This window comes from Anguilla rostrata, chromosome 9, assembly GCF_018555375.3.
Source record: "Anguilla rostrata isolate EN2019 chromosome 9, ASM1855537v3, whole genome shotgun sequence".
Lineage (NCBI taxonomy): Eukaryota > Metazoa > Chordata > Actinopteri > Anguilliformes > Anguillidae > Anguilla > Anguilla rostrata.
Window position 1 is genome coordinate 42,730,680 of NC_057941.1, and position 26,835 is coordinate 42,757,514.

A 26,835-nucleotide genomic window follows, 5' to 3' on the forward strand; every position below is an offset into this window, starting at 1 on the left:
GATTGTGTGAAATTTTTATTGAAGGCCTCAAAAGTATTTAGAAAATGTAAAAATCAACGCAGCACGTGTCGGCATACATTCATGGTCAGTGCTTTTTTTCCCATTACACATAAAATAGTGCTGTGACAGCTTAGATTCAGAGCCCATAGATGAATCACTCGAAGAGCCCCAAAGTAACAGTAGCTTAGCAGTGAACAGTAGACTTGTGACCCAAATGAGAAGCTAATACATTTTCCAGTCCTTCTCTTCCCGAGAGATCACTTGGAATGTGTTGATGAGCATGTAGCGGGAAAGCAGCAAGTAGAGGTGGCGAAACCACAGGAGCTGGCTGCGGTGACAAAACATGGCCCTCTGGAGGAGAGAGAGAGGGAGGGAGGGAGGGAGAGAGGGAGAGGGACAGAGAGGGGGGGAGAGGGAGGGAGGGAGAAAGAGAGGGATGGAGAGGGACGGGGGGAGGAAGAGAGGGAGAGGGAGGGAGAGAGAGAGGGAGGGAGGGAGAGAGAGAATCATGCATATAAATAGCTGCCGGGCTATATTTCCATTTCACCAAGCGCACAAAGGTGCACAAACGCCTGTGAATTCAGCACTTTGAATCTGTCAGCTGGCTGACTCGGGTGACTGGACTGTAGCACCACTGAGAAAAGCGTAGCTACAGTTAGGCAGTGCCTACCTGCCACCGCCGAATTGCCTTCATAACCCAACTGCTGTTGCAATTGTACTCTATTACTGCATCAACACAATGTACACAGATGGTGAACCAATCCAATATGTCCCCTTAGGCTTTCTAACGCAGAGTGGAGTGCTCAGTAACCTCAAAATTAGTCCATCAAAAAAAAACTGCATTATCATATTGAGCAACAACAAATTCAATTGTGTGTGTGTGTGTGTGTGTGTGTATATATATATATATATATATATATATATATACAGATGGGTGACAAAATAAAGGGGAGAATCTGAATTCAGGTCAGCTTTAATTTGTCACCTGTCTGTATGTATATATATATATATATATATATATAGAGAGAGAGAGAGAGAGAGAGTCTATACTTAGACATACTGTCCCCTTATCTAGGGCAACCCACATTCTAAATTATATCCATGTACATAGCTGGATATTTCCTGAAGCAATTCAGGTCACACACAGTACCTTACACAGTGGTACAATGGTCATGACCCACCCATGTTCCTTTACAACCACTCACTACTGTATTATGTTCTAGGAAAAAGCTTTGGATTTAGGAATCACATTACCGTCTGGATTCACAAATGTTTGTGGCTCTTAAAGCTCTAAATGTAAATTCATTTTTTATTTTCAAATATTAGGTGGTTTTTGAGTTAAGGCTGTTTTTGGGTGAAATCGCTCACAAAAAAAATCTAAATTTACACAGTTAACACTGACCCAAATAACCTAACTGCAATGACTAGATGTTTTATTCACAAACAGCTTTGGCACCATGCGGTGGCAAACTGGCAACTCTGCACACACCTCACGCTCACCGACGCATCAATTAGCACACGGTGTGAAGTGTCAGGCACCTGGATCGTTTCACGAGGAGAGAGGAAATGACAGCCAGAGCAGCACCTCCCCGTCCTCCCACCTCTCCCACGCCGGATTATTCAGCTCATTGCGATTCGGAGGCATGCGCTGTATCACAGCGCAGCACTAAAGGTGCACGCAGGGCGGCACGTTAACGCCTTTAAAAATAACGGCCGTTCCCGTTTGTTTCAAGGCCGTTGCCTTCAGCGGGACGAGCTTACTACGAACCCCGTTTGTGTGCGGGGGGGCGGGGGGGGGCAGAGCGTTTGCGGTCAGGTTTCGCGAGGGGGCGGGCTCACCTTCGCTTGCCGGTACCCCTCCGACCCAATGAGGAAGGAGACGTCTGACCCGCAGAGCCAGCTGATTGGAAGCTCCAGGACGGAGAGGTACTTCCTGATCATGTTCACGGTCTGCAGCGAGAGGATGCAGCAGCCTGCGGGGCGGGAGGAGACACCTCGTCTTGACACATAAAGTTCCTGCTTGGAAATAACGCTCAAAAACAACCAGCATCGTACATTTTACAAAAAAGGGAGGGGGGGGGGGTTACCTAACACACTTCACTAAATAAAAAATGTGGGTGTAACAGTCTTAGGCCCTAAAAGACACTAAAGATACTAAAAGATTTAAAAAAAAAATACTACTTAATCCTTAGTTGTGTATAAATCAGGTCAATACAAGAGGCTAATCTCCTGTGAGGTAGAAGCAGGCTTATTTTTCCTACCCAGTCTTTTCCCACGTAAACAACGGCATGCTTAAGAGGCCTGTGTCGAGCAGCGGCTAGGGCACTGACGAAAGCTCAGACATGGACTACTGCCTCTATCAGTGAGGATGATGACGGTGCCAGTTTCAGACCCACACAGGCTCACACAGAGCGTGTAAACCAGGATGGGTGGTGCCAGCGCGTGACCTGGCGAGTCGTCACACGCTTATCTGTCCCTCCTTACTGATCCCGTCCGAACGAGGGCAAGGCTGGGCAGAGACCAGTCAAACGGCCCTGTGGCAAACAGATAATCTTCACTATGGGCCCCTCCCTGTCAGGGTACAAGGCCACCTTTAAAGTCGGTTTCTTGCATTTATGAGCTTCACGTGTAGAGAGGCAAATTCTGTTCTACTGCCTGGCACATTCTATTACTGCCCTGCAGTCAGATATCTACAGTGGAGGACTTCAGACTCCAAAGCACTTGAAAACAATCTAACACCTATCAGTCAGTACCCACAACAGGGCAAAACATGCTCATTAAGTACTTGGTTTTACATACAATGAAATGTTTGTTGACAAAATAACTAGTCAGATTCTTTCCTTGTTGTTTTGTCGTTTGTCTGCTCAGCAATTTGGGGTGCAATTTTGGCAATTCTGGGGCAATGTAAATCTTTGTCCATACTGTTGCCGATACCTCTCCGTTTTTACATTATGAAATGCAAATGCAAACTGCAACGATGTTTTCACATTCATGAAAGAAGTAGATGAGCACACATATCAACACCAAATGACTTTTACTTTAAATACAGAATCAGAGGAGCAATTAATGCGTTGCCTTTCTGGTGCATGCGTCATCATATTGGCCGATCGTATAAGCCACAATCTTCACTTTTTGGCTGATACTTTCTTTTTAACTAATACTGCTCAATGATGACGCAACTCAAAAATGATTTGGCATCCCTATTACATAATTGAAGTTTGATTTAAAACTGTGTTTTATCGAGCCCAGATTCGCTCGGGCTTCGGGGACAGACATTATGAAAGATGAAACATTTCTCCGGGTTGCAGAGACAGGCGAATTAACCTGTGGTGAACCTGTCCGCCTGCAGACAGCGTTCTCCGTCTGTTGTGCCAGATGGTGTTTTTAGGTTTGTTGGTGGAAGTGATCCACGAAAAAAAAAAAAAAAAAGGTCAGACGCCACACATGCTCGTTTGATACTTGTCGGAAGGCGTGATTCATGATATGCATTAATGCGATCCATCTTCACACATGGTTTCCCTTTATTTGTGCTCCTAGCAATATCTCGTCTCATGTCCTGCGTGTGACATGAACTGCTAATGTTATCTAATGGGGGGGACAAAAAAAAACAAGTTAATTCCCTGAAAATGTACAAATTAAGTATCTAGTAAGTATTTGGAAATTTAAATCCAGAAAGACAAATAAAATATGTCCCTGAGAAGACAGAAGTTTAACCTGCTGGATAATGTGGAATACAATATGCATCCTGCGGCAATTATGGCAGAAGCTTGGTGTAATGCACCATACTGACCAGTAGATGGTGACCTTGGCAAAAGATTTCCAAAAGGTTCTAAAATTCAAGCATGTTTGCCAATGGGATTTAGACAGAAGATGAGACAAAAAACTGACAGAGCACATTACACATTATATGCACACGCGCACACACACACACATACACACATATATTATATATACATACAAATAATCAGGGAAATTAGAATGTGGTATGTCGTTAAACATGTTAATTACTACTGACGAGTCAAGTTTTGTTGAATACACATTTCATTTTGTTTTACTTATTTGGAAGGCCTGAAGTACTCTTTCAAATAACTGAAACAACTCACCGTCAGGTATTTCTCCAGTGGAGGCCAGATAGCTGTTTAAGACAGATATAAAGAAATAAGACTGGATCTGCCTGGAATTTAAAAACATTGTGCACTTAAACAGCATTACCTTCACATCAGTTAATTCTCTCTGTAAACCAAAAAAAGCAGGTCATGGTAGCAAAAAAAAATTAGCGAGTCCCAATGTGCTTTATTTGCATTCTCCCTGCAGGTCAAATACGCACCAGGCAGGAATCTCACAGTTGGGAGTTCTCACAAGAAATTCCACTTGTCTGGTTCCTGGAAATCCCTGCAATAACCCCCCTGTCGGACATGCCTGGCCAGCCAAATGGGTCAGGGTTAGGAAAACAGTCCCTATTTGTGGGCAGTATTCCTGTTACAAAGGTACAAATAACCAAATGCTTGCACACGGTTCTGCCAGCTGAGATGTGTTTGTAAAACATAAACTGTTTCGCTGGCATTGAGCCAAGTGGGAAAGAGGTGAACATTTCTAAGCTTGCAGGAGAGGGAGGGGGGAAAGGGGGAGGGGGAGGGGGGAGGGGGGAGGGGGGGCGGAGGGGGGGCGGTCGGAAAGCTCCAGGAGCAGACAGTGGAGGACTCCAGAGAAAACACGCTGCCTTGAGAGAGCTGGAGTTGCTTTTGTTATTAAAGCGGCAAACGAAACCTGCGGGACTGTTTGCAGCTTGAAAACAAGTTTTAAAACTCCTTCTAGAAACCTGTTGGTGTTCTGTGGGGAGAAGCGAGCGCACCACACGTTTTACTGCAGAATGAGGGTTATGGTAGACCACGGTTGCATTCTCCAGCTATGAGTCTCTCTCTAAATAGTGTAACAACTCTGGACAGTGCTTTCTTCCAGCTGTAGAGGTTTTCATCGGTTAATTATTTGAAGCTGAAAAAGCACAGGCTACCTCTTTATTTTTAAAAGATTTGCCACCAAAATATTTTTTACCAGGACAGCCACCGCAGGGAAATGTGGAAGCACAGTATAGAGAAACAAAGAACTAAAGAGTGGCAGTTTTTCCAAGAACGTTTTCACTGAATGAAGCAGTTTTTAATTCAAGAAAACTGTTCACATTTAACAAAAATTTATATATTCATAGGGTTGCTAACTTGTTTTATTTCGTTTTTTCCGCTCTAATTTCTATGGCGATATCATGTCAATAATCGCGCTGTATCATTTGAATTCTCGGCGGGGTTGCCAGGGAGCCTACGAGCGCTGGAGTGCTGAATTATTCAGGCCTCTGGCGGAGTGAGCAGTGAAACGGGAACGTTAGCGCCACCGGGGGAAGCCGCGAAAGGGAACGGCGCCCTTTTGACTCCTCGTCGCTGCCGATCGAGGCCTCTGTTAGCGGCGCGGGAGTCTTGTCGGGAGCAGAAGCGAGTCTGAGCCGCGCCGAACGTCGGTCGGGAACGGAACGGCGCGCGACGCGAGCGCCAAGCCGCCGCGCGGCTCCCTCCGCCCCCCCCCCCCCCCCCGTACTACTTCATAACAAACTGATGCAACCGCGAGGCAAGACGCTGTTCCTCAGAACACCCCCCCCCCCCCCACCCCACCCCCCCATCCCCAGATGGGATCTGCAGCGGTTCCAGGGCAGAGCTTGTTATTCCTTCGCGTGTGGCTTGGACGGCGTTTGAATTCGCGAAGGCTGAATTATGCATAGCGGGACATCACGGTCGGGCCGGCTGGAACCAGCGCCGCTTTGGAAGTTATAATTATGGATTCGGGGATCTGGTTGCCAGGTCCGCACATAACAGGCCTGGTCCTGGTTTACTTGTGGAGGGAGACCGACCTGTGTGCTGCCTCAAGGACAATATCTGAGCATTCAAATCAAATCTGGTGACAGCACAAGGCTACCTAGGTTTGTTCTCTGAGTACGTATTGGCAGCGTGCCTGCCTTGCAATTTAAAATGAATTGTGGTTTGAATTCTATTTTAAGTTTAGAGGGAGACTATAAGCAACTGAAAAACATCCCCCCCACCCCCAAGGTGAAGTGTTCAGCTGGGCACGTTCCATGCATAACCAGAAAATGGGCCCCTCAGTGCAGACTTCTGCTCAGTACATTCAGCCAAACAGTAGCAGGCTTCTAGCATATCAAAGAATAGCTCAAAGAGGGCTTTGAACTGACCGCAGGCTTTATGTTGCACCATAAGAGTATGCGTATAGCTAAGATCTTCTACTTTGTTGTGTTTTCTTTCTTTGTATGTAAAAGAATTTCTCAGTCGGCTGTAGTGCGTACCTGAGGGACCGGTAAATGGCGATGTGGTTCCCGTGGCCACTAACTCCCCTGCCATCAAAGGTCAAGACCTGCAGAAACAAACAATGGATTGGCCAAAGAGGCTGAACGTTGGTGCACACACTAAGAATACTTCTTTTGATGCGTGTTCCATAAGCCTGCCGTTGTTAGAGCGGCAAAAGGAACAAAACATTATGCAGTCTCCTCTAACATTGAACACGCAGAATATGTTTCCTTGAGGTGGTCGAGAAACTAGACTGTAAATTCTCGAAAACTGAAAAGGATCTATGTTAGAATATTGCATGGAATGCCAGTAAGATTTTGGAAGACGAAGACGATCTAAACCCTTGATAGTGTTACAGAAAGACAAAAGGCCAGAAATCTTCAATAAAACTGCACAAACATATCAGTACTGACAATAAACCATTCTGGGAGTGGTGAAATAGAGAATCTATGAACATAATCAGTAATATTATTAACATTGCTGTTGTCATAAAGGCAAAACGGTCCTGAGAGACTCTATAGACTATTTGCGTGTTCAGTGATGTCTCGGTTCATGTGAAGGATCGGTTCCAGGCTGGACCGAAGGCACTCGTTCCAAAAGTCGGTTTTAGGGGTTGGCGGAGATGAGGGCCGAACGACGGGAAGATTGCTGGATTGCCGTCTGGGGGAAGCGCGTCCGAAGCTCAGACAGCCCGGTCCGTCTGCTCGCGGAATGGAACGCCGCTTGGCCGAAGATAACCGGCATTTAGGACGGCGGAGTTTTCCTGGCACGGACTCCTCCCCCCGTCACGGAGACACGGAGGAAGAGCGCGAACGACACGGGGCGGCGGAAAGCCGGCGACCGAGGGCACGGAAGGCGAGAGGGTCAAACGTTCCCGAAGCCGGCGCTCAACAAAAGACAAAAGGGGGGGTCTAACCTTCCGAATATGATAATCGCCAGACAGACAGTGGAATTCTCAGTTAGAGAGAGAGATTCCGGGCGAGATTCCCGGGCTGCTTTGCCTTGACCTGTCTGGGGAGGGGGTGGGGGTGACGGGGTGGGGGCGGTTTCTGATTTGGTTAAAAACACCCAACAGAAACATTGCCTATAATGTAAGCCGTAGTCCAAAGTAAACAGGCGAGGCAGAGCAGCCTTCGGAATGGGAAAATCTGCTTTCTTGAAGAGAAAACTTGAAGAGCAAAAAAAAAAAACTTACAAATAACAGAACTAAAAAAAAGGGCGAAGACAGACAGAGGGTGTCTGGGAACGACCCGCACAGCTGACTGCGTCTGTGTTGCTTCTGGCACCGGACGGGCATTCACGTCCGAGCGAACATCTGCTAAAGCCGGCAGGCTCTATAGCGTCTCCCCCCCAGGGGTGGGCGACGGGCTCCAGGATTCTCTCTCTTCCCTTTCGAGGAAATGGCCGACCCATAAAACGCAATACGAAGAAAGTCACCTCAAAACTAAACGCTGGCCTTGCCAGCAAGGCAGAGGAGGGAAGGCCACGCCACCCGGCTAGTGAACGTATGTGCGTGTGCTGGGGAAGGCAGAGGGGCTTTATGGATTTCAGGGTTTGGCCTGGGGTTCAACATTGGAGCACAAGTCTGTGTAGTCTATCAGCCATCAGGAATATCAGTGAATAATGTAAGGTCCTCTACAGTCAAGTGAGGTGGACATCAAAAGTTTTGCTTCTGACTGAAAATTTTGCCTCTGAATGACACAATTTTCCTTTTCAATTTCTCAGGATAAAAATAGAGAATTTGAAAGTGGATGAATCTAGAAATTATTCATATTTGGTGCTAAAAATGCCATAAAATGTTCTTATTGTAAAGCTGACATTGGTATTCTCTTCAGGCACATCCATACGCTCCAATCGCATTTAGTACATGCCTAAAAATGTTCACGTCATGATGAAATCAGACTTCAAAAAGTAAGTTCTGGGGGTTTACCCAGTATACAGAATGGACCACAATGAAGTTTATTGTCAATTATACAGCCACAACTTTTTCCTATTTCCGTCCTCCAACACAAAGGGGAATGCAGAAGTACGCTTAATTTTCCAGACAACCGTCTGAATTCTTTCTTTCAGAGCCCGCAACAGTCTCTTCTTGCATTTCAATTCCGCAAAGCAAATGTTTGTCAAGGTTTCAGCAACAAATTCTTCCCTACCGACCAGAAATTGGCTGGAATTCCCTCTGTGGCTGGTAGGAACCTTCAGTCAACACTTGAAATTTCTAAGAGAGTCCAACGGTAGACTCAAGTGAACCTCATGTGAATGCCACGTAAATGCAGCACTTGGGTGATGCCCTAAGTGAATTAATTATGCCCGGGTAAGAGCCGATCTGATCCGGCAGTCCGCAGAAGGCCCGCTCAGGTTCGAGAGAACACGACTGCCCTAATTAGATCGCCATGGGAACGCGACGCCGACGCTCCCGCTCTCGGGTCAGAGCGACACGAACCGACTCAAGCGGAGAGGAAGGGCGCAGAGAGCGCTGCCGAGTTTCGATCAGAGGAAACCGTTTTTAAAAAAGGGGGGGAACGCTGAGTCACCCCCTTGGATCGGCGGTCTTCTTCATTCCTGGCGGGCCGCAGGGTCGGCTGGTTCTCGTTGTCGCTCGCCGCTCAGGGTAATTGGTAGATTGAAGCGGTCGATTACACAGTTAACTCAACTCGCCCGGATTCCTGGGTCTGGATTGGTCGCGGATATCAAGGCGAAAACAGAAAACCAGCAGACCCCGCGGCTCTCCGGGACCAGGAGCGAAGATCGCCGATTCGCTTACTGAATCCTCACCAGGCTGGTGTTTGAACGTGCCTGGCAACCCCCGCCAGCTGACTCATAACAGGCAGACCTCAGCAGTTCTCGAGGATGGGAGGGTTTCGGTCAGCAGGGTTGCCATGTCACAGCGCAAAGAGCGACTCCCTAGGCCTGCCTGCGCCAGATGTGCACGAGGCCGCTGGGCACGCTCAGCAGCTGCGGGACGCAGGTGGCTGACTGCGGGGGGGCACGGATGACACAGCGACCGGCTGCACATGTTTCGGAGGATGGCAGGCCGGTCTGTAGCCCCTCAAACTGATACAGGATGGTACACCGATTAGACGGGCTTACGGTCTCGACTTGCCAATCCAATTTGGCTACGAACGCTGGTAACGTGAGTATTAAAAGAAATTAAAAGCCGCCACAGTATTTAAAAAAATTTTTTATTCATGGAGTATCTGCCTCACCATGTTAATAGAGCTGGCTTGAATCTGCTTCAGGACAAGGGAGGAGATGACGTGGATGTTCCACTCTACGTTGGGATCATCTGGAAGTTCCCTAAAAAAAAGAAAACATTCCATTAATCAGCAGGTCACTACCATTGTACCCGTCAGCAAGGCACATTACCGGAATCAATGGGACAAATATGTAGCAGGATGACAATGTAAACTTATGTACAGTGCTAAGTGCCTGCATATAAGTAGACTAAAAGCAGACCAATGATACGAGTGATGATAAATATGATTGGCAGTTTATTATCCTGGAGGGCTATCCACAGCAGTGCGTGAACCTGATGAAAAAAAGACTCGATGAGCAGGGTACATTTCTTCCCTCTTTCAGAGTGTCAAAAATGATTTGTGTGGCAGCTCATCTGGTTAAGGCACCATTATGCTTTTAGTGCAATGCAATAAGAAGGGCAGTTGACATGCGTGCTCCAGAGGAGAACTCGTGATTGTCTGTTCTCTCCTGAATCACTAACAGAGGCCCCAGCAATAAACACTGATATATATATATATATATATATATACGACTGGGCATTCCAAATTAGGAAGAAAAATGACATTAGAAATATCATTTGTAAGCCATAAATATACATCGATGACTACTGTTTAAAGTGTTTATAAATAACCTCGAAACAACCCGATGTGCCCTCGAATTCAGAAACAACAGTATCTGGTGGAGAAACAGTGAAGCAGACAACTGGTGCGAGGAAAGCTTAAACTGAAAATGCCTGAAGATCAAAAGTGAGGCCACGTTCAGTGATTTTTATAAGCATTCATAGAAGTAGAATAGGATGATAATGATATAGTTGTTATGTCTGTGTCCTGGGTTAACTCTATAATACTATAGCATAGGATTGCCCCCTCTTTTTATCTTCTGTAACCAATGGCGCTACAGCTTACAGTCTTATCGCCTGTTTACGTGTCTGGTGATTGCGATGATATTTTTGTTTATAACTGTGTGCACATGTAAGGAAAAAAAATATTACAAGAAGAAATATTTTCGAGTAAGTGTATACAATTTCAAAATGCATGCTTTAACCAACTTTACCCATTCTTGGCCTGTACCTTCAAAAACAAATTCCAACTGAAATTCTAATGGCAGATATAGGTCATCCGTTTTCAGTTTAACTTTTATATTTGGCTTCAGCTACTGGTTTTTCCTAAATTAAATTTGGCAGAATGGTCAGAAGTATTGATGACAGAATAATTTCCAACACAGATATTTTACAAAAAGTGTGTGCTGTAAAATTGAAGTATCGTCTTCAAATTCAAGAGATCACAGCTCAGATCAGAAGGTGTTTTGTACATCCACTAAGATGGTAGGCCTACAACATATTTGACTACCTAGAGAATTAGTGTTTAAATGACATAAAAGCTTGACCAAAACAAAAGATTTGGCCATTTTTTGTGGTTGGAGGAATTGGGGAGCATTCAACGTGGGAGTGAACGCTGGCAAAGTTCCAGCCAGATTTATGGGGATCTGTCTATTCAGCTCCGCCTGTGGAACTTCGATTCAGGGAGTCTGAACCCTCTCTGCAAAGGGGTCGGAGGTCGTGGGGCTTCTGCATAATATTCATCTTCCAAACTTCAACCCGGGGAAAATGATTACACCTCGCACAAGAGATGGAGCTCTCCCATTCTGTTCCACCCTGACAACTTGATTACCCACCTCCTAATGTATGGGGGTCAGCCCTGAGCTCTGCCATTGGAAAATGCTGACAGGTTGGCATCCATCACCACAATGGCCAATAAAGCCAGCCCCCTCCCAACTGACGGCAAGTCAGAGCAAGCCAGGCCATTTCTATTGGTTTATGTTTATTTATTTCAAATGCTCTGTGAACCGTTTCTTTTTCTAGAAAAAGTTAGCAGTTCAGAACATTCCCCCATTATAGACAACATTAAGTAACAGGAAAAGAAAACCATTTTGCTTGAAAGTCTCAGTTTCACACTTTGTTTTTGTACCTTTGTGGGGTTTCTTTGATGTTTGCTGCAGAGACCTGAAGCTCCCTCCTCAGCTTATGTGACAGCATCTTCTCCTAAACTCAGTCTAAGAGCTCTCTCTCAGTGTGTAAGCAAAGCTGGATGTCAACAGGGGCACAGAGGCAGAAGTCCCTCGGTCATAAATGTGGCCAAATAGCACAGATAAAGAGCCTGGAACCGCTCTACTAGCGAAAAGCTTAATCGCATGCACTATTGTATGGGCATATCGGTGAGGCTAGAATAAGTCAGAATCCTGGAACAAGTAGAATTCTTTGCACGAGACAGAAGCCGTGTGCAGAATGCCCGGGGACTATTTCCAAAACGTAGGCGCACACCGATTTATAAAGTAAGCTACCAAAGTAGGTTACTGTAAACAAAATACACAGAACTTCTGACCAATCCAATGGCATTCCAGAGGTGTGGCCAGTGTCTCCCGGGTTACAGGAAGGCCGGGCCGGACCGCCGTCTCTCCGTCTCCCTCGACATCAAACAAACGAAAGAGGGGCAGCCAAGCACGGTCTAACTGATTCGGACACACCGAGGTCAAGGCAGTTCGGGTGAAAACAACAGCTCACGGGCACGGCATCGTCAGAAAGAGGAACGGAGGGGGGGGGGAAGCTTTTGAGAGGGTTTAACTCCTTGTGTGCTGAACGCGGTGCGCGGGCAGGAGCTGAGAGAGAGCACAGCTGGTGCTGCATTACACATTGATGATTAACATTGCAGAGAGGATGCTTGTTATTGTCTTTTTTTTTTTGTTGTGAGCGGTTCAGATGTTTGCTCGCTTATCATGCAAAGTTCCTCAAGCTCTGTAGCATCATGAAAACTGCACCACTAATTGTTTTGATTTCCGATTTGTATCACACAGATTTTTCCTGTTTGTCAGTTGTTTTATTGGTGCAATGAGACCAGTAAACTGGATTGCTGGTTGAGTTAGGTATTTTCCTAAATTTAATCTGAAAAAAGAAGACAAACCTTCTTTATAGTATTTCACAAGTACCTCCACTGGCATACAGGCAAGCCATACATCATATGGTCAAAATTTACTGTGGCTCAACTTGAAATGCTTGAAACTCTTGAAATATTTACTTGGTTTGTTATACTGCAATGAATCCCTCTAGAACGAGGATATGGTGTGATTGTGCAGTTATGAAACTATTTCATCTCATGTGCTGTCACTCAAAAAAGGTTGTTGGAAATGGTAGTGCCCACAAAGCAAAGTTATGTTCTGCTATTGGGTTTTATGTGCCCTGTAGCTTTCAGTTGAAACAATGCAAAAACACTTGCCGCAGCAGCCTCAGTGATACCCTGGTTTGTCTTATTATGATTGGGTGGTGGTCACATGGGACCCCTATAAAGAGGAAGAGGTTCAACCCCCATAGAGCACTGTATCCCCAGAGATTTCAAAGTCTATTCTAAGCCTACTTTCTTGCATATTGCAATCTCCGTCACTCCGCTATATCAACCTTTGGCTCATGTAATCTCTGCAAATATTTCTGCTTTGTGCCTCAATATGCAAGAGAAACCCCCTTGACTGGTTATTTTGATAATGTCATTTGACTACACATACCAATGATACCAAGACGTAACTCAGACTCGGCTGTGAAATAAGAAACTGCTAGTGGAACTGCGCAGTGTGTTGTAATTTGCAGAGAAGGAAGCAATGGAGTCCTTCGGAGGAAACCAAAATGGCGGTCACGGGGAGCAGTGTTCTTTGAAAATGTCAACAACAAAAAAAAAGGCCAAGGCACCAACCTGATTTTCTTTTTGACAAAATTTCAATTCTGCACGCAGAAATTCATTCAGTAATATATAGAAATACGTAGCAAAATATACCAATTATTGCCTCATTAGTCTTAGTTGGATATAGTGCAGTATAAGCAACAGAATGTACTAAACAAAGGTTACAATAAATTGGCATGTAGTGGCATATGTAAAATAAAAATATAAAATATATTTGAACATATCCATATATTCAAATGTAGGTCATTCAAATGTTTAACAGCATATTTTTCAATACATGCAAATATGTTTTTGTGTCACGAACGACAGCCCTATTTTATCACTTAAATCTAGAGTAACCAATTGTGACATCGAAAATATAAGGAAAGTGCCCCGACGCAGGAGATAATATCAGAATATTTAAAGTTAAAGGACAGTTTCAGCAGGTTTAAAAAGGAAAAATACACTTTTTTTTGGGAGGTGGTGAGGGTGGTGAGGGGGTGGTGTGGGAATCTCAACATATAAGCATAAAATACTACTGTGGGCCCAAAACCATGTACAGTTTGAAGAAACGTTAGTGCGCCCCTCCCCTCCCCCGCCCCTCCCCCCTCCCAGCAGGCAGTGCGAAAGCACCGCATGGCGCTGAAGGCGTTAAAAGGCTCCACAGCGGGACGCGGCTCAAGGTCAGGAGGCCACGCGGGAGAGTAATGGCCCGAGCTCCAGCGCATTTGGGGGGGGGGGATGAATAGAGCCTGGCCTCCCGCCTCCTGGACCCCCACAATGAGCCTGGGACTGTTGGGCCTGTCCCGGAGGCGTGATGGATCAGGGTACAAATCAACTCCTGCCGGGGTCGCCGAGGGTCATCCAGGAGATGTCGTGTCAGAATGGGGGGAGGGAGGAGGGGAGGTGAGTCGGGGGGGGAGGGGGGGGACACAGGGTTGGTAAACAAAAAAAAAAAAGTTTGGGGCTATCTGTTGCGCTGCGGTGGGGTTCTAATTGATGGCCGTCCATCCGGGCCTCCCTCTGCCCTTTCTTGACCCGCTAAAATCAGATGGAGCGAACGAATGAACCAAAACACGGAGGGCTGTGAATCCGACTAAAGGCGCAAACTTGCAGAATCATGCAGTAAATAAACCCAAACAGGAAGCCTTCCCCTTTCCAAAAAAAGAGATAATGGGAACTTCCTAAGTCCCTTTATTCCAGTATTGCTAAACTTAAAGAGTCTGGCAAGTACATTGATTCCAACCACTTTGCATATTGCCAGATGACCTCATGCAATTCAGATGCTGTAACATTTAGATCGAAAATGGGGTGCTAACCCGTGACTACAACTGCAGCAAATACATTTCCCGAGTGACCTCTAACGTAAGCTTTCAAGAACGGAGCTAAACTAAAAAGTTGTCCATTTAAAAAGGTGTCCCTTTCACCTGAAATCAGTGCAGGAAACAGAAAGTGAAACAATCTCATTAAATTTGACTTGTTTTTAACAAGCGCGGCGTCTATATCGTCTATGTGGGAGTAACTAACTTTTTACTTCACGGCTAGAGAACATCCGCTGTTTCAAGCATGAAACAGACTCCCACACAACTTTTGCAGACCAGAAGGTTAAGTCCTTTTTTTTTTTCATAAGGTTGCTTTGTGATAATCTCCATTCTCTCTAACAGAAAGTTAAGCTGAGATCCCTGCGACTGTATTCGACAAGAAAAGAGTAGAAAGGGAGGAAAAGGGAAAAAAAAAAAGAAGAATGGACAGATGATCTACCTGACCTTTCTCAAGCTGGCCACAGGCCGAGAGTGGGCTTAATGGATGCCGTGTGTAGCTTCACCATGGCAACGGCGCAAACGGCCCAGAGTAACCTCTCTCTCCCTCCCACCGCTTTGCATGTTCGACGTCTAATTGCCTGCGAGCATCTGAAAGCGGGCTTTGAACTTTGGTCTACCGGAGAGCCTGTGACTGATCGACAGCGCTCGTTCAGTCTGATCACACTGGCGAAAAGGGCCTTGAAAAAAAAGCACCGGGCTTCTGTTCCGTCTCAGCTGGGGACACTATAACAGCGCGGTCATAAACTCCTTTACAGCCTACAGGGTACCTAGTGCAGCTGCAGCCTCACCAGACCCCGCCCACCTCAGCGGACGCACTCTCAATACGTGCCACTGCGATCATATATACATTTATAGCCAATGTGTGGTACAATGTCACCTTGGAAACAGCAGAGAGCAAGCCAAGCCCTGAGACTATTGCGAGGTCCCTCACAATGCGATACCCATCTCAATATGGGGGGGAGGGGGGGGGGCACAATAAAATATAAATCATTTTTACGCATAGGCATGTGATTTTTGAAAATGTTTTTAAAACTGACTCAGGTATCACTAAAGAAAACACTGAGTACAGCAACTGTTTACTGTGATCAGTAAAAGCAACTCAAAGAAATCACATCAGAGCCAAGAACAACAGGAAAATGCACAAAAACCTCACATAAAATCCAACAAGCTCCCACATACATTACAAACAAAGGAAACAGTTACAAATGTTTAGTTTTAGCTTTCACATATAAACGTGTGTACTTAAAACAACACATTATGGGTAAAAAGAAATGTGCACATTTCACGGAATTTTAAACATACTAAACTATAAACATACCAATATGGCAAATCACTGTATCCAATAAGTTGTTTGTCAAGTTATGACAATAATATTATATCAATTGCCATATCAATAATATGAGCTCAGCCCTAGCTGAGGGGACCTGCAGGATTGAATGTGGTGCAGTATCACTCTGTTCTGGCTCACATTTGGCCAACACTTCGATTTGCATAACTAACGCCTGTTGGCCAAAAAAAACACACTATGGCAAAAGGCCAATTCTCACGTTAGACCAGACAGATGTTCAGCAGGGTTCACATTAGCCGCAAGCAGAAACAAGAAGTGCACAAATACGGACTGAGTCATTATAAGGCAAGAGGCTGCAGGAACATGTGGACTATTTCAGTAGAATACACATCTTGTGCTGTCTTGCCTTTTGACTAGACTTCAACACAAAGCTTATTGCTGTTTCCCCAGTGATTACATTAGCAGGCACAATTCAGGTCAATTCCAGGGCTCAGGGCTATAATGAGTTTTCTCCTTCACATATATAGCCTATATATATAGGCCTATATACATAATATATAGGCTACATATACTGTATATTTTTTCAAAATCATTGTATAATTAAACTCAAAGGAAGCGGCAAACTACAGTGGAAATATATTTAGGCAGAGACACTGAATCGTTTCCTTTTATAGATTGGTCTTCTTTAGCAGTTACAGGAATAATAAAAAAACAAATAAATAATTCCTTGTTTTTCTTGCGGTCACACATTTCAAGAACTTTTAGGTTTTCTTTATGCCGCTACATCATTCTTAAAACTTTTTTTCTGGACAAAACTTTGGAAGGGAAAAGAAGACCAACACCTGTAGGTGAACACCGACAGAGTTCTTTATTGACAAAGGCACAAAAAAAAAAATATATATATATATATATATATATAACAACATATCATTAGCAGTTAGACATGACTGCACACACCCTTGATAAGTTTCGCCCATGTGATTCCAAAGACAACTTTTTTCTTCACATTTAGCGTGTCCTCAACGAGCAGCCAGCGGAGACGGACAGGGGGGAAAAAATCCAGAGGGACGGCTAAGAAGCCGAACCATCGCATTAAAACCCCAAGGCCAAAGAGATCCGTACCTCACAGCACGCCTTCACGTCTGCGAGGTATCCAGTTACACACGCAGCTTAACTGTAAGCTATTTAAGTCCCTCGAGATGAACAGGTCTACTGACTAAATAAACAACGTGCGTCTGAGCTGCGGTGGACTTCTTGTACGACGCTGAAGTCGACGGGGTCTAGTCGGCAGGGCTTTGGGGGGCAGCGGAGCACGATCGGATTCTGTGCCGGTTCCAGAGGGCCCACAATGCTTTGGGGCCATGAGACTGTCAACACAGCTGTCCTATTCTCTGGAATAAGCTCCTCAGAGGCTGTGCCAGCAATAATCTGCAACCAGCTACTGAAAAAGAACAAGCCGCTTCTGTAACCGTTTATAATCAAGGTGGGAGTCTGGCCAATTCACCAAAAGCAGCTGTTACTAATTAAAACATAAAATATAAACATAAGTACAATCATTTTTAAAAATTGATATCATGCCAAAATTCAGAATGCATGTAAATTAGTCATTTTTAGAGGTAGTGACTGTTACACATTATGCAATGTGTTGCTGTGCAAAATGGGCAGACTTTTGATTTTGAAATATGATTGATATCAAAATCAACAGCAGTCCCAGCAGTCATGATAACTAAATTGGGCTTCTCCATTTTACCTTGGAGGTTCACTGTACGCCTCCCTAAAAGGTCACTTCCGTTGGTTTTAACAGGCACTCACATATAGATGCTAGAGTAAATATCTCAGCAATGAAGCTGTTCATCTGAACAGAGGCACAGCAGAATAGCAGTGATGACAGTGAAGGGGCGGGGCCTGGGATGCCATTCACAGAAGCAGTGGCCAGCAGAATCCCACTGGCAGTGTCACAGACGCCTCTAATGCACCCCGGCTGGGCCTAACCCACACAGGGGGTGGGTCTCACTGACAGATCCTGCTTTATCACACTGCTTTCTATCTCTCTATCTCTCTCTCACACACACACAGATACATAAATACACACATACACACACACACACACACACACACCCTTCATGGCAAACAGCATTCCACAGATTCTATAGTGTCCTGTACTTATGTAAATATGCCTTGAATTCAGTCATTCCAAATACACTCCTTACTTTTTACAGTGACAGGCCGTTCACCACTCGAACAGTGAAGAAAACATTTGGAACGATGTGTTTTGTGTACACATCATTGCCAAAAAAAAAAGGCTTCTGTGGTACGGGCGTTCTCGACAGGAAGCACTGTGGTACAACAGCACCATACCACACGGAGCTAACACAGCCTATAACCACCAAAAGTACAGTATGTTCTTGCGAATCCTCACACTACCTCCAATACCTGTGCACTGCTGCGTCTTAACCTACAAGGCTTTGTGTCAGGGAAAAAAAAGTGTGTACTTATAATCTGGAAACCTGGCAGCTGTGCCACAATATAGTGTGGATTATAAAGGCAGCCCGCGCAGGGCTGTAATGTGACTCAGCGATATCCGGGGCAGAAGCGATGGCGTTCAGAGCGTGACCCGGCCGCAGTTTCTCCATTTCCGAGCTCCGGCGGTCTCGTCTCTCGACGAAACGAGCCGACGGCCGCGAGCGAGCGGGCCGCTCGGGGGGACCGCGGGAGTCCGTACGGGGAACGAATGTGCTGAGAACCGCAGCGCAGCAGAGAAGCTATGCTACACACAGTCCTGAGGGGGGAAAAGAGAGCTTAGTGTGAAACCAAACAAATTTGTCATACATTTTTGGCATCAGCACGATAAATCAGAAAATGACAGTCCCGAATATGAACGCCAAATATGAAGGCCAAATATGTGAAGGGTCTCAAAAACTGAAAGAGTATCAGTGAAAGTGGACGCAAACGCAACTGTGTAAAAGATGACTCCCCCATGAAATGTCCTTCAGTCCCTAAGCACTTTGGGCTTATTCGTCGACCTGCAGCCATCTGAGGGAACGGTTATAATTCGCAGAGACAAATAACAATGCCTTTCCAAAAAAAAAAAGGAAAAAGGAACGTGCATATGCCAAGCCTCCTTTAGCAGTTCCTGCCCCGAGACTTCAGCCAAGCGTTTTAAAAGTCACTGTGACCCAGATAACAGCGTCCAATAGACCCGCTGCGCGCACGGTGCCAAAACACGCTCCCACGCAGTTTTGGGAACGGAGGCGAGCAGACAAGCGGGAGAAAGGTGAGTGCAGCGACGGGGGGGGAGGTGAACGCATGGCAGACGGCCACGGGGTCAGAGGTCACAGCTCCGGCAGACGCAGCTAGCCCCGAACAAAGTTCAAAGCGGTATCAGAATGTGCAGAAGATAAAAATGAGTCGGCAGGCGGGAGGGGTGGGGAGGGGAGGGGTGGGGTGGGGGGTTGCGGGGCCTGGGTGGTGCGCAAGTACGGGAGGAGAAGAGGGGCAATACAGTGTCGCAGGCCACCGGTTCCGGGCGAGCCGCCAGCTTATTGTGGAAAGCTCCAGGTCAGCGTTTGAGTTCACATGCCAGTCTTTTGGCAGGCCACTGTGTGCAATGTCACACACAGAGACGGCTCCAGTTTTCCTGGAACCGTAAAAAAAAACTTCCAAGTACAACCACCGAGGCTGTCCTCCTTGTGTCTATTTTTCCGACTTTTTTTTTTTTTTGGAAAATGAACTGACAGCCAAAATAAGCCCTGTAGAGGATAACATTAAACCATCCTCTAAACCGCGAACAATGCAGCCTCTGCCAACGATAGCGCCACGTTTGATCAATGCCGTTTCTAAGGATTTTTTTAAGCACCAGATGGATGGGATTTAAAAAAGCATTATACTCCTGAATGTAACCTAAACAAAAAACAACTCATCTCCCAGGCCTTTATGTCAAAACAAATCTTGCCTATAATGCCTCCAATTAGATTACAATGGCAATGGTGTCTTAAACTACATAAGCGGCAGTGTAGTATAATGGGTAAGGAACTGGTCGAAGGGTCACAGGTTCGATTCCTGCACTGCCGTTGTACCCTTGTGCAAGGTACTAAACCTGCATTGCTTCAGTATATATCCACCTGTATAAATGGATGCAATGTAAATGCTATGTAAAAGAAAGTTGTGTAAGTTGTTCTGGATAAGAGCGTCTGCTAAGTGCCTGTAACATAATGTGATGTAACAGAAACCTCCAATCTATAATGCAAGGAGGGAAACTGCTGTACTCCGTTCAAAAGAACAATGGCTGCGTTTCCCTGAGAAATATTTGTTTAGAACTCATAAATTGTTTAACCTTATGGATGCAGTTCTAATAACAGAAAGAAAATCGATTGTGGGATTTGGAGATAGGAAATGTGTCCCCATATGTATGCAAACAAGAGAACAGGACACATAGAACAGAAACTGGAGGGTAACAATTTAGGCCCGTTATGGCCTATGTAAACACAGCAAGGCAGAAAGATGCTAAAAATAATAATACTAAAGTAAGAAGTTCACTTAGAGAGTGTCTGTGAAGACGAACACACAGAGAATGATATGTCAAGTAAATACAGTACCCCTTGATTTAATACACCCTGCTTTTGTCTATTTTCTCCCCTTTTAATTAAGGACAGGCTTTATGGTGGCCATGCTGCATGCGTCCTAAGATACAGTCAGTCATTTTGATACAAGGCCCGGCTGTGCGGAACTCCGGTAAGACAGAATAGCAGATGCGTGTGAATGGTAGTCCGTAGTTTTGTCATTTATTTAAGTGAGCTGAGGCAAAGGCTCCTGTAGCACGGGACCGTACACACCCAGGATAGCTGGTTGAAGGGGATAGCTGCCTGAAGGGGAGAGTTGACTGAAGGGGATAGATGACTGATGGGATAGCTGACTGAAGGGGATAGTTGACTGAAGGGGATAGTTGACTGAAGGGGATAGTTGACTGAAGGAGATAGTTGACTGAAGGAGATAGTTGACTGAAGGGGATAGATGACTGATGGGATAGCTGACTGAAGGGGATAGTTGACTGAAGGGGATAGTTGACTGAAGGGGATAGTTGACTGATGGGATAGCTGGCTGAAGCGGATAGTTGACTGATGGGAGCTGTGAGGGATAGTTGACTGAGGGATAGTGTGAAGGGAAGCTGAAGGGATAGTTGACTGAAGGGGATAGTTGACTGATGGGATAGCTGGCTGAAGCGGATAGTTGACTGAAGGGGATAGCCGATGGAAGGGGATAGCCGAGCGGTACAGAAATGGGTAAAGGGTTGTGGCCTCCCCGGTGGCCCTTCCTCCAGGCTTAGCGGACGACGGGATCCAATAATAAAAGGAATGCGGCCGCTTTTATTTTTCGGAGACCCCTGAGGTCACCCGCTAGCAGATTTCTTTGAAAGAACATGTAAGCAAGGAATCGCCCAGTTTCAACATTGCGGCTTGGCAGAGGGAACGTGTTATTGTGGTCTACATATACCGAGGACCATGTAACTGTGAAAATAAACGGTTGCCTTACGGCGTACGGTTCAAAATAGAGTGTGTAGGATTTGTAACGTCTTTCCTCCTGAGAAATAAAAAAAACATTGAGTCCAAAATGGTTTTTATGTTTAAATGCACAGTATAAATATGGAAAGCTTTTATTTTGCTGCATAGCTGTCCATCAAATATGCTGATTTGTATGATAGAGATCTATGTCAGAGGATGATGTCTGCTAAATGACATAAGGATGAGTTAACACAAATCTGTGACAAAGCAGAGCTCTAGTTTTGAAACCATCAGTAATCCCTTCCTAAAAAACCATTTTACCATGCTGTTTGGGCACATTTGCCAGTACTATCAAGTGTTTATAATGAGAAAACAGTAAAGGTTGTCAATTACTTAACAGGTCTGAACAATATTTGCACACATTTTAAAAATGTATATGGCGTGTTTTAGCCTTAACCTGATATCTAAATTTAGTTACGACTGCTAGCAAAAAATTTAACATATCAAACTATAACTGTGTGAAATAACCGCTTTGAAATGGATGTCCATCGGGTAAATGGAAAATACATACGTGATGGTTACTGCTGGTGTACAAATTTAGAATATAACAAAGTTACACGTACACTTCAGTGAAGGGCCACACATTTTCCAGCAAATCTAAAAACAATCCTTTATGGCTGCTTTTAGAAAGCCGAATATTAACAAGCTTTGAATCCTGCCTTCTGCAGTTGTAGTCCTATTAACAACAGTCTCTCTGGGTGTAGACCTGTACATTTACTTTGCTTCATGCACCACCACAACACAACCAATATCAGGCAAGATATCCAGTGTATACACATTCTTCGTGCTTATTTCTTTGCTTTTCACACGTGTGTTTGCACGGGGGAAGCAACTGGGAATGCAAGCAAAAGACCATTTCTTTTGTATTTAGACTGTGTTAGATATTATCCGATGCAACATTATTGAATTCCAATGAATTCCATTTGAATTGTTGCCATTCTGTCCAATCTTTGCGGTCAATACACAATACACGCCTTACCTCCCAGCAGAAACTTCTCTACCTGTACGCTAAAAACATGATTTACATCAGCAATCCTCTCGTCAGCGATGATTTTAACTTTTGAGGAAACTGTATAGGCCTCCCTCACATTCGGATACCCAGAAATCAGATCACTTGACAAGGGGGGGGGGAGCAAACCGCGTCCGCTTTTGTTTTCCCATACACTACTCAACGTCGTAATCTACCGTTTTTAAGATAATATTTTCACTGCAGAACAAATCCACCAAGACCGATCCCAGCCAGATAGGCTGTTTCTCCTTTTGTTTACGTCTGGAAGGGGGTGGGGTGGGGGTGTCCAGCAGAGCCAAAGACAGCGAGAATAAATGGGGCCCAGGCCCAGGCCCAGGCCCAGAGACAGCCTTCTTTTCTGAAGGCTGCAGTGCTTTCTTTTGGGGGCAGTGCAGCCTCTCGATCCGGACACCCCCCACCCCCTTGAGTTGTGCAGCAGCCAAACCATGACACCATTTATGTTCTTATCCTTCTGCTCTGACCAATGCTGACCTCCTCCGTTTCTTTTTTTTTTTTACTTCCTCACGTTGAATCTCTGTGTTGCCAAAATGTTGTTTTCTCTCCAAATACGCACTGTCGAATGAGCACCACGAATAAGAACAAAAATGGGCAGGATTTTCCAAGGCAAAAAATGACCAAGTTACTCCCAGAAAATAATATGCATTTTACTACAGTACACTGTAGCAGTGCAAGAAAGTATAGCAATACATATAAACCAGTGATAAACTGCATGTACTCCACAAAAACATACTGAACAACAAGCATGTAATCCAGGTCACCAAATTCATCAATCACATGACTGTGGTTCAGCTCCAGTCTCTAAAAGTCATTTAATATCTTTTCAATAGATGCTTGTTTGTGTGCCTTATGAGGGCTCTGAGTAAAGTACTTAGAAAGAGACCTTTATAAAGCCTCTCTGGATTTATAATTCTTCAAGGCCCACAGTGACAGACAGGCCCAATACATCAGACTGTGCTGACTCTGGGCCTGTTGTGCTAAGAATGGAGAGCCTGATTTGTGACCAGTTTACTGTTTTCAAGAGCCCTGCACAAAGGGGGAGGGGTCACATACAGCTTGATAGCTCTAAATGGTGTGCACACAGGATTCAGGCCCAGAGAGAGTGCGTGTCTCTCACAACTTGTTCTCAGTCCAGGGACTGCTCCACAAAAGCTGCAAACCTCAGATTATTGTCAATAATCTTGGATTATGGATTAGAATATGAATCCTATGGATATGGATTAACTGGATTAATTAATGGCCAACAGGTCAACCAATCTTATACCTACCTTTCTCCTACACGCACTTTCATTTCAGTTCATTTGTTGCTTTACTTTTGTACAGTTGCAATCCCATTAATAATAAGCAACAGGGTTTTTTAGTAAGGCTGAAAACAAAGTGAATTAAACACATAATTCAAAAGAAAGCAGCATAATTTGGTAAGAATATTTCAGACACTGTCATTTATAATTAGTATACTGTATGTAGCCACAGTGAAGGGCATCACATATAGTAACAATGCACTGCTCTTCAGAGATCCATGAGGGTTCAAAACAATAAGAACACCTGAGAGAATAAACAAAGTTTTTTTTCCTTCTATGTATTCTGTATCAAATCCAGTACAATGCTTTTGTTTTACAAAAGAAAATCTGTTCATCTGTTGGTTCATACAGTATCACTTGCTGCTGTAAAAAATACCTGGAAATACTGGCAGCTCATTGGCATTTGTAACTGAAAATGCAGAGTGCTTTCCTTCCAATAAAAATTACATTACATTTATTTAGCAGATGCTTTTATCCAAAGCGACTTACAAAAGTGCATATCATGGTCATTGGACAACTATAAAACACGGGTTCAATAAGGTACAATACCTAGATTATCTTTTTTAGTGCACTGAAGAGTAAACATAAGGAGCTTTACACACTGTTTGATCAATATTTTGCTCTGTTGTGATCATGTACTCTTGCAAACACAAATAACACCCATTGCTACTTTTGTAATGTGTATCATTGGAGATCAACAGGGAATTTCACCTGCGAGCCCAAACAAAATTCAACAGTATTTCTGTTTCATAATAAGATGGCACTATCACTTTTCTGAATGAAAACAGAGTCCCAACAGAGTCTCCAACAGTCCCACAGTAACACAACAACAACCCCACTCTCCAAAGACATGTAGCATATTTCCCCAGGCAAAATGTAAACTGATGGCCCATTCCCCTTCCTTGCTAAGGGATTTAGCCGAAGCATTCAAAATCAGTTGGGAGGGTTAGATGGACTCTAACTGACAAAGCTAAAGCATAGGGTCCCATACGTGAATTTTCGATCCTCAAAAAAATCAAAACTTCATGGAATGACAGATCATTCATGCTGAGAAACATTTCTAATCTACGTGCTTTAGCTATTTGTAATCGTTCTAAATGTAAGATACACAGAACGTTCAGCTTCTGATGTAAACATACAGAAGACCCCGATTACCAATGTGCAATTTTGGAGACTTATACACGTAAGGATGAGTTAACATATACATCCGCTTTGCTTCACAAACCACTTCGGCCAATTACCGTAAAGAAATCAAAGCTCACCTCACTCCCCCCTCCCCTTTTTCTGCTATAGCAAAAAGGTTTTGCGCATTTTGTGCAGAGGCTTTAAGTGTATTGCTCTTACTTGCAGTCTATGATGGTGACTTGAGAAGCTGGGATCCCCAACACAGCACAGCTGTCACGAAGCTCCCTTTGCCGATGCGCTCCTTGTTTGTAGTAATTGCCTGAACAAAGTTTTTAAGGCATTAAATTGTTGAATGAAATTACAACCTGTATTGCTAGCTAATTATTGGAACAATACACAATCAACATTGCTGTGATTTTCGTTCCCTTTTCCTTTTTCCAATTTATCTCTTCAGTTTTGTGTGAAACAAGCTTAAGAGGTTTTATTTATAAGATTGTATTTATCAGTTCAGTCTGCGCATTTGCTCACTTCATACATTTACACGCTCTCAGTTGTACATAGTCATATACAGAATAGTCTGGATTGAAAAGTCGATTGCCAGAATTTTATCAGCACGCAGTCCTGTGTTAATCAAGAAACAGACTAAGAGGGCAAAACAAATGCACTTTTGTAACTAATGACCGCATCTGAGCAAAATTAAATAGGTCAAATATAGCTAGCTAGTTGTATTGCACTTCAGGTGGTTATTTAACTATGTAACCAATCGTACAAATCAAACAAACTAATTACCTATGGATTTGTAGAGACACTGGGAAGCAGAAAACAACGAACTTATAACAAACGAACAAACGTTGTCTTTGAAAGGCATTGATGAATGCTGTGCTAGATTCAAGGCAAATAATTAACATTTGCGAGCTAACACACCAAGCTAGCAGGAGGCCAACAATTACAGGACTGTAGAAGCTTGACTGAATTAAAAACATACCTGAAGACAAACACAATAAATGCACTGATGCATTTAATTGCAAGAGCCGTAAAATTGTAGGTGCAAAGAACATGCACTCATCATCTGGATGTGCAGTGACTAGGAGGGCTCGGACTTCATTACTAGTGTTCTTGTGTTCAGATTGCCATGGATACATATCATTTCTAGCTGTATTTTGACAGATACGAGACCGTCCACATTTTCTTATGTTTAATTCAAGGAAATGTTTACTCCACGAAGTCTGTGAATATCTGTAGTAAATAACTTTTAACAAAATAAAGTACAGAGAAAATAAAAAACACAAGACAAGTACGCTAAACAACATTATCGAACGACCATTACTGTAGTGTAAACAGTCCGTGTGGCTACACTTTCTTTTTCACTCAAGGTTCCATGGGGCGGACACAGCCCACTTACACAAATGTTACAAACAAAAACAAATGACATTATACAAGACGCACTTGTGGGAAAATTATTAGTGTACTTTAATAAAAATAAAATGTACCGACTTTCTCAAAAATAAGTAATCATTAGCAGTCTCAAACATTCATTGCTAGCTCAATATCTTTGTTGGAATATAGGAAAATATAAACCAGACCATCAGGCAATGACCTGAATAACATTTAAAAAACGTTTGGGGATCGGAAAAAACAATACACACGCAGTTATTATTGCAGTCTTAACGTAATATTGGTCAAATCAAAGTGGGATGTACAGACTTATCTGGGTGGGGTAAGGGAAACTTTGTGCCGTCTACGGGGAAGGTTTTGTTGTCACACTGTGTTGTCCTTCATGATATATAAAATTAAATTTATCGTATAAATGCTGCATGCTTTCGTTATATTTATGTTTAAATATCGTTTTAAAATAAATACAATTACTCATTTTAAAACATCTGCATCAACATCGAATTTATATTCTAATTGGTCCTGAAAACATGCATATTTTCC

General features: G+C 44.1%; 1 protein-coding gene across 1 annotated transcript; it reads right to left on the reverse strand.

Annotated features, from left to right (window-relative positions):
- Positions 1-25,783, reverse strand: pigl (phosphatidylinositol glycan anchor biosynthesis, class L). The gene is made up of 7 exons (XM_064352276.1): positions 25,690-25,783; positions 25,120-25,219; positions 9,545-9,635; positions 6,341-6,408; positions 4,104-4,135; positions 1,840-1,973; positions 1-351 (listed from the first exon to the last, which is right to left on the reverse strand). Exons 1-7 carry the CDS (start codon positions 25,766-25,768, stop codon positions 223-225), a joined length of 633 nt encoding a protein of 210 aa, XP_064208346.1. The 5' UTR covers positions 25,769-25,783; the 3' UTR covers positions 1-222.
- Between the last annotated feature and the right edge of the window lie 1,052 nt (positions 25,784-26,835).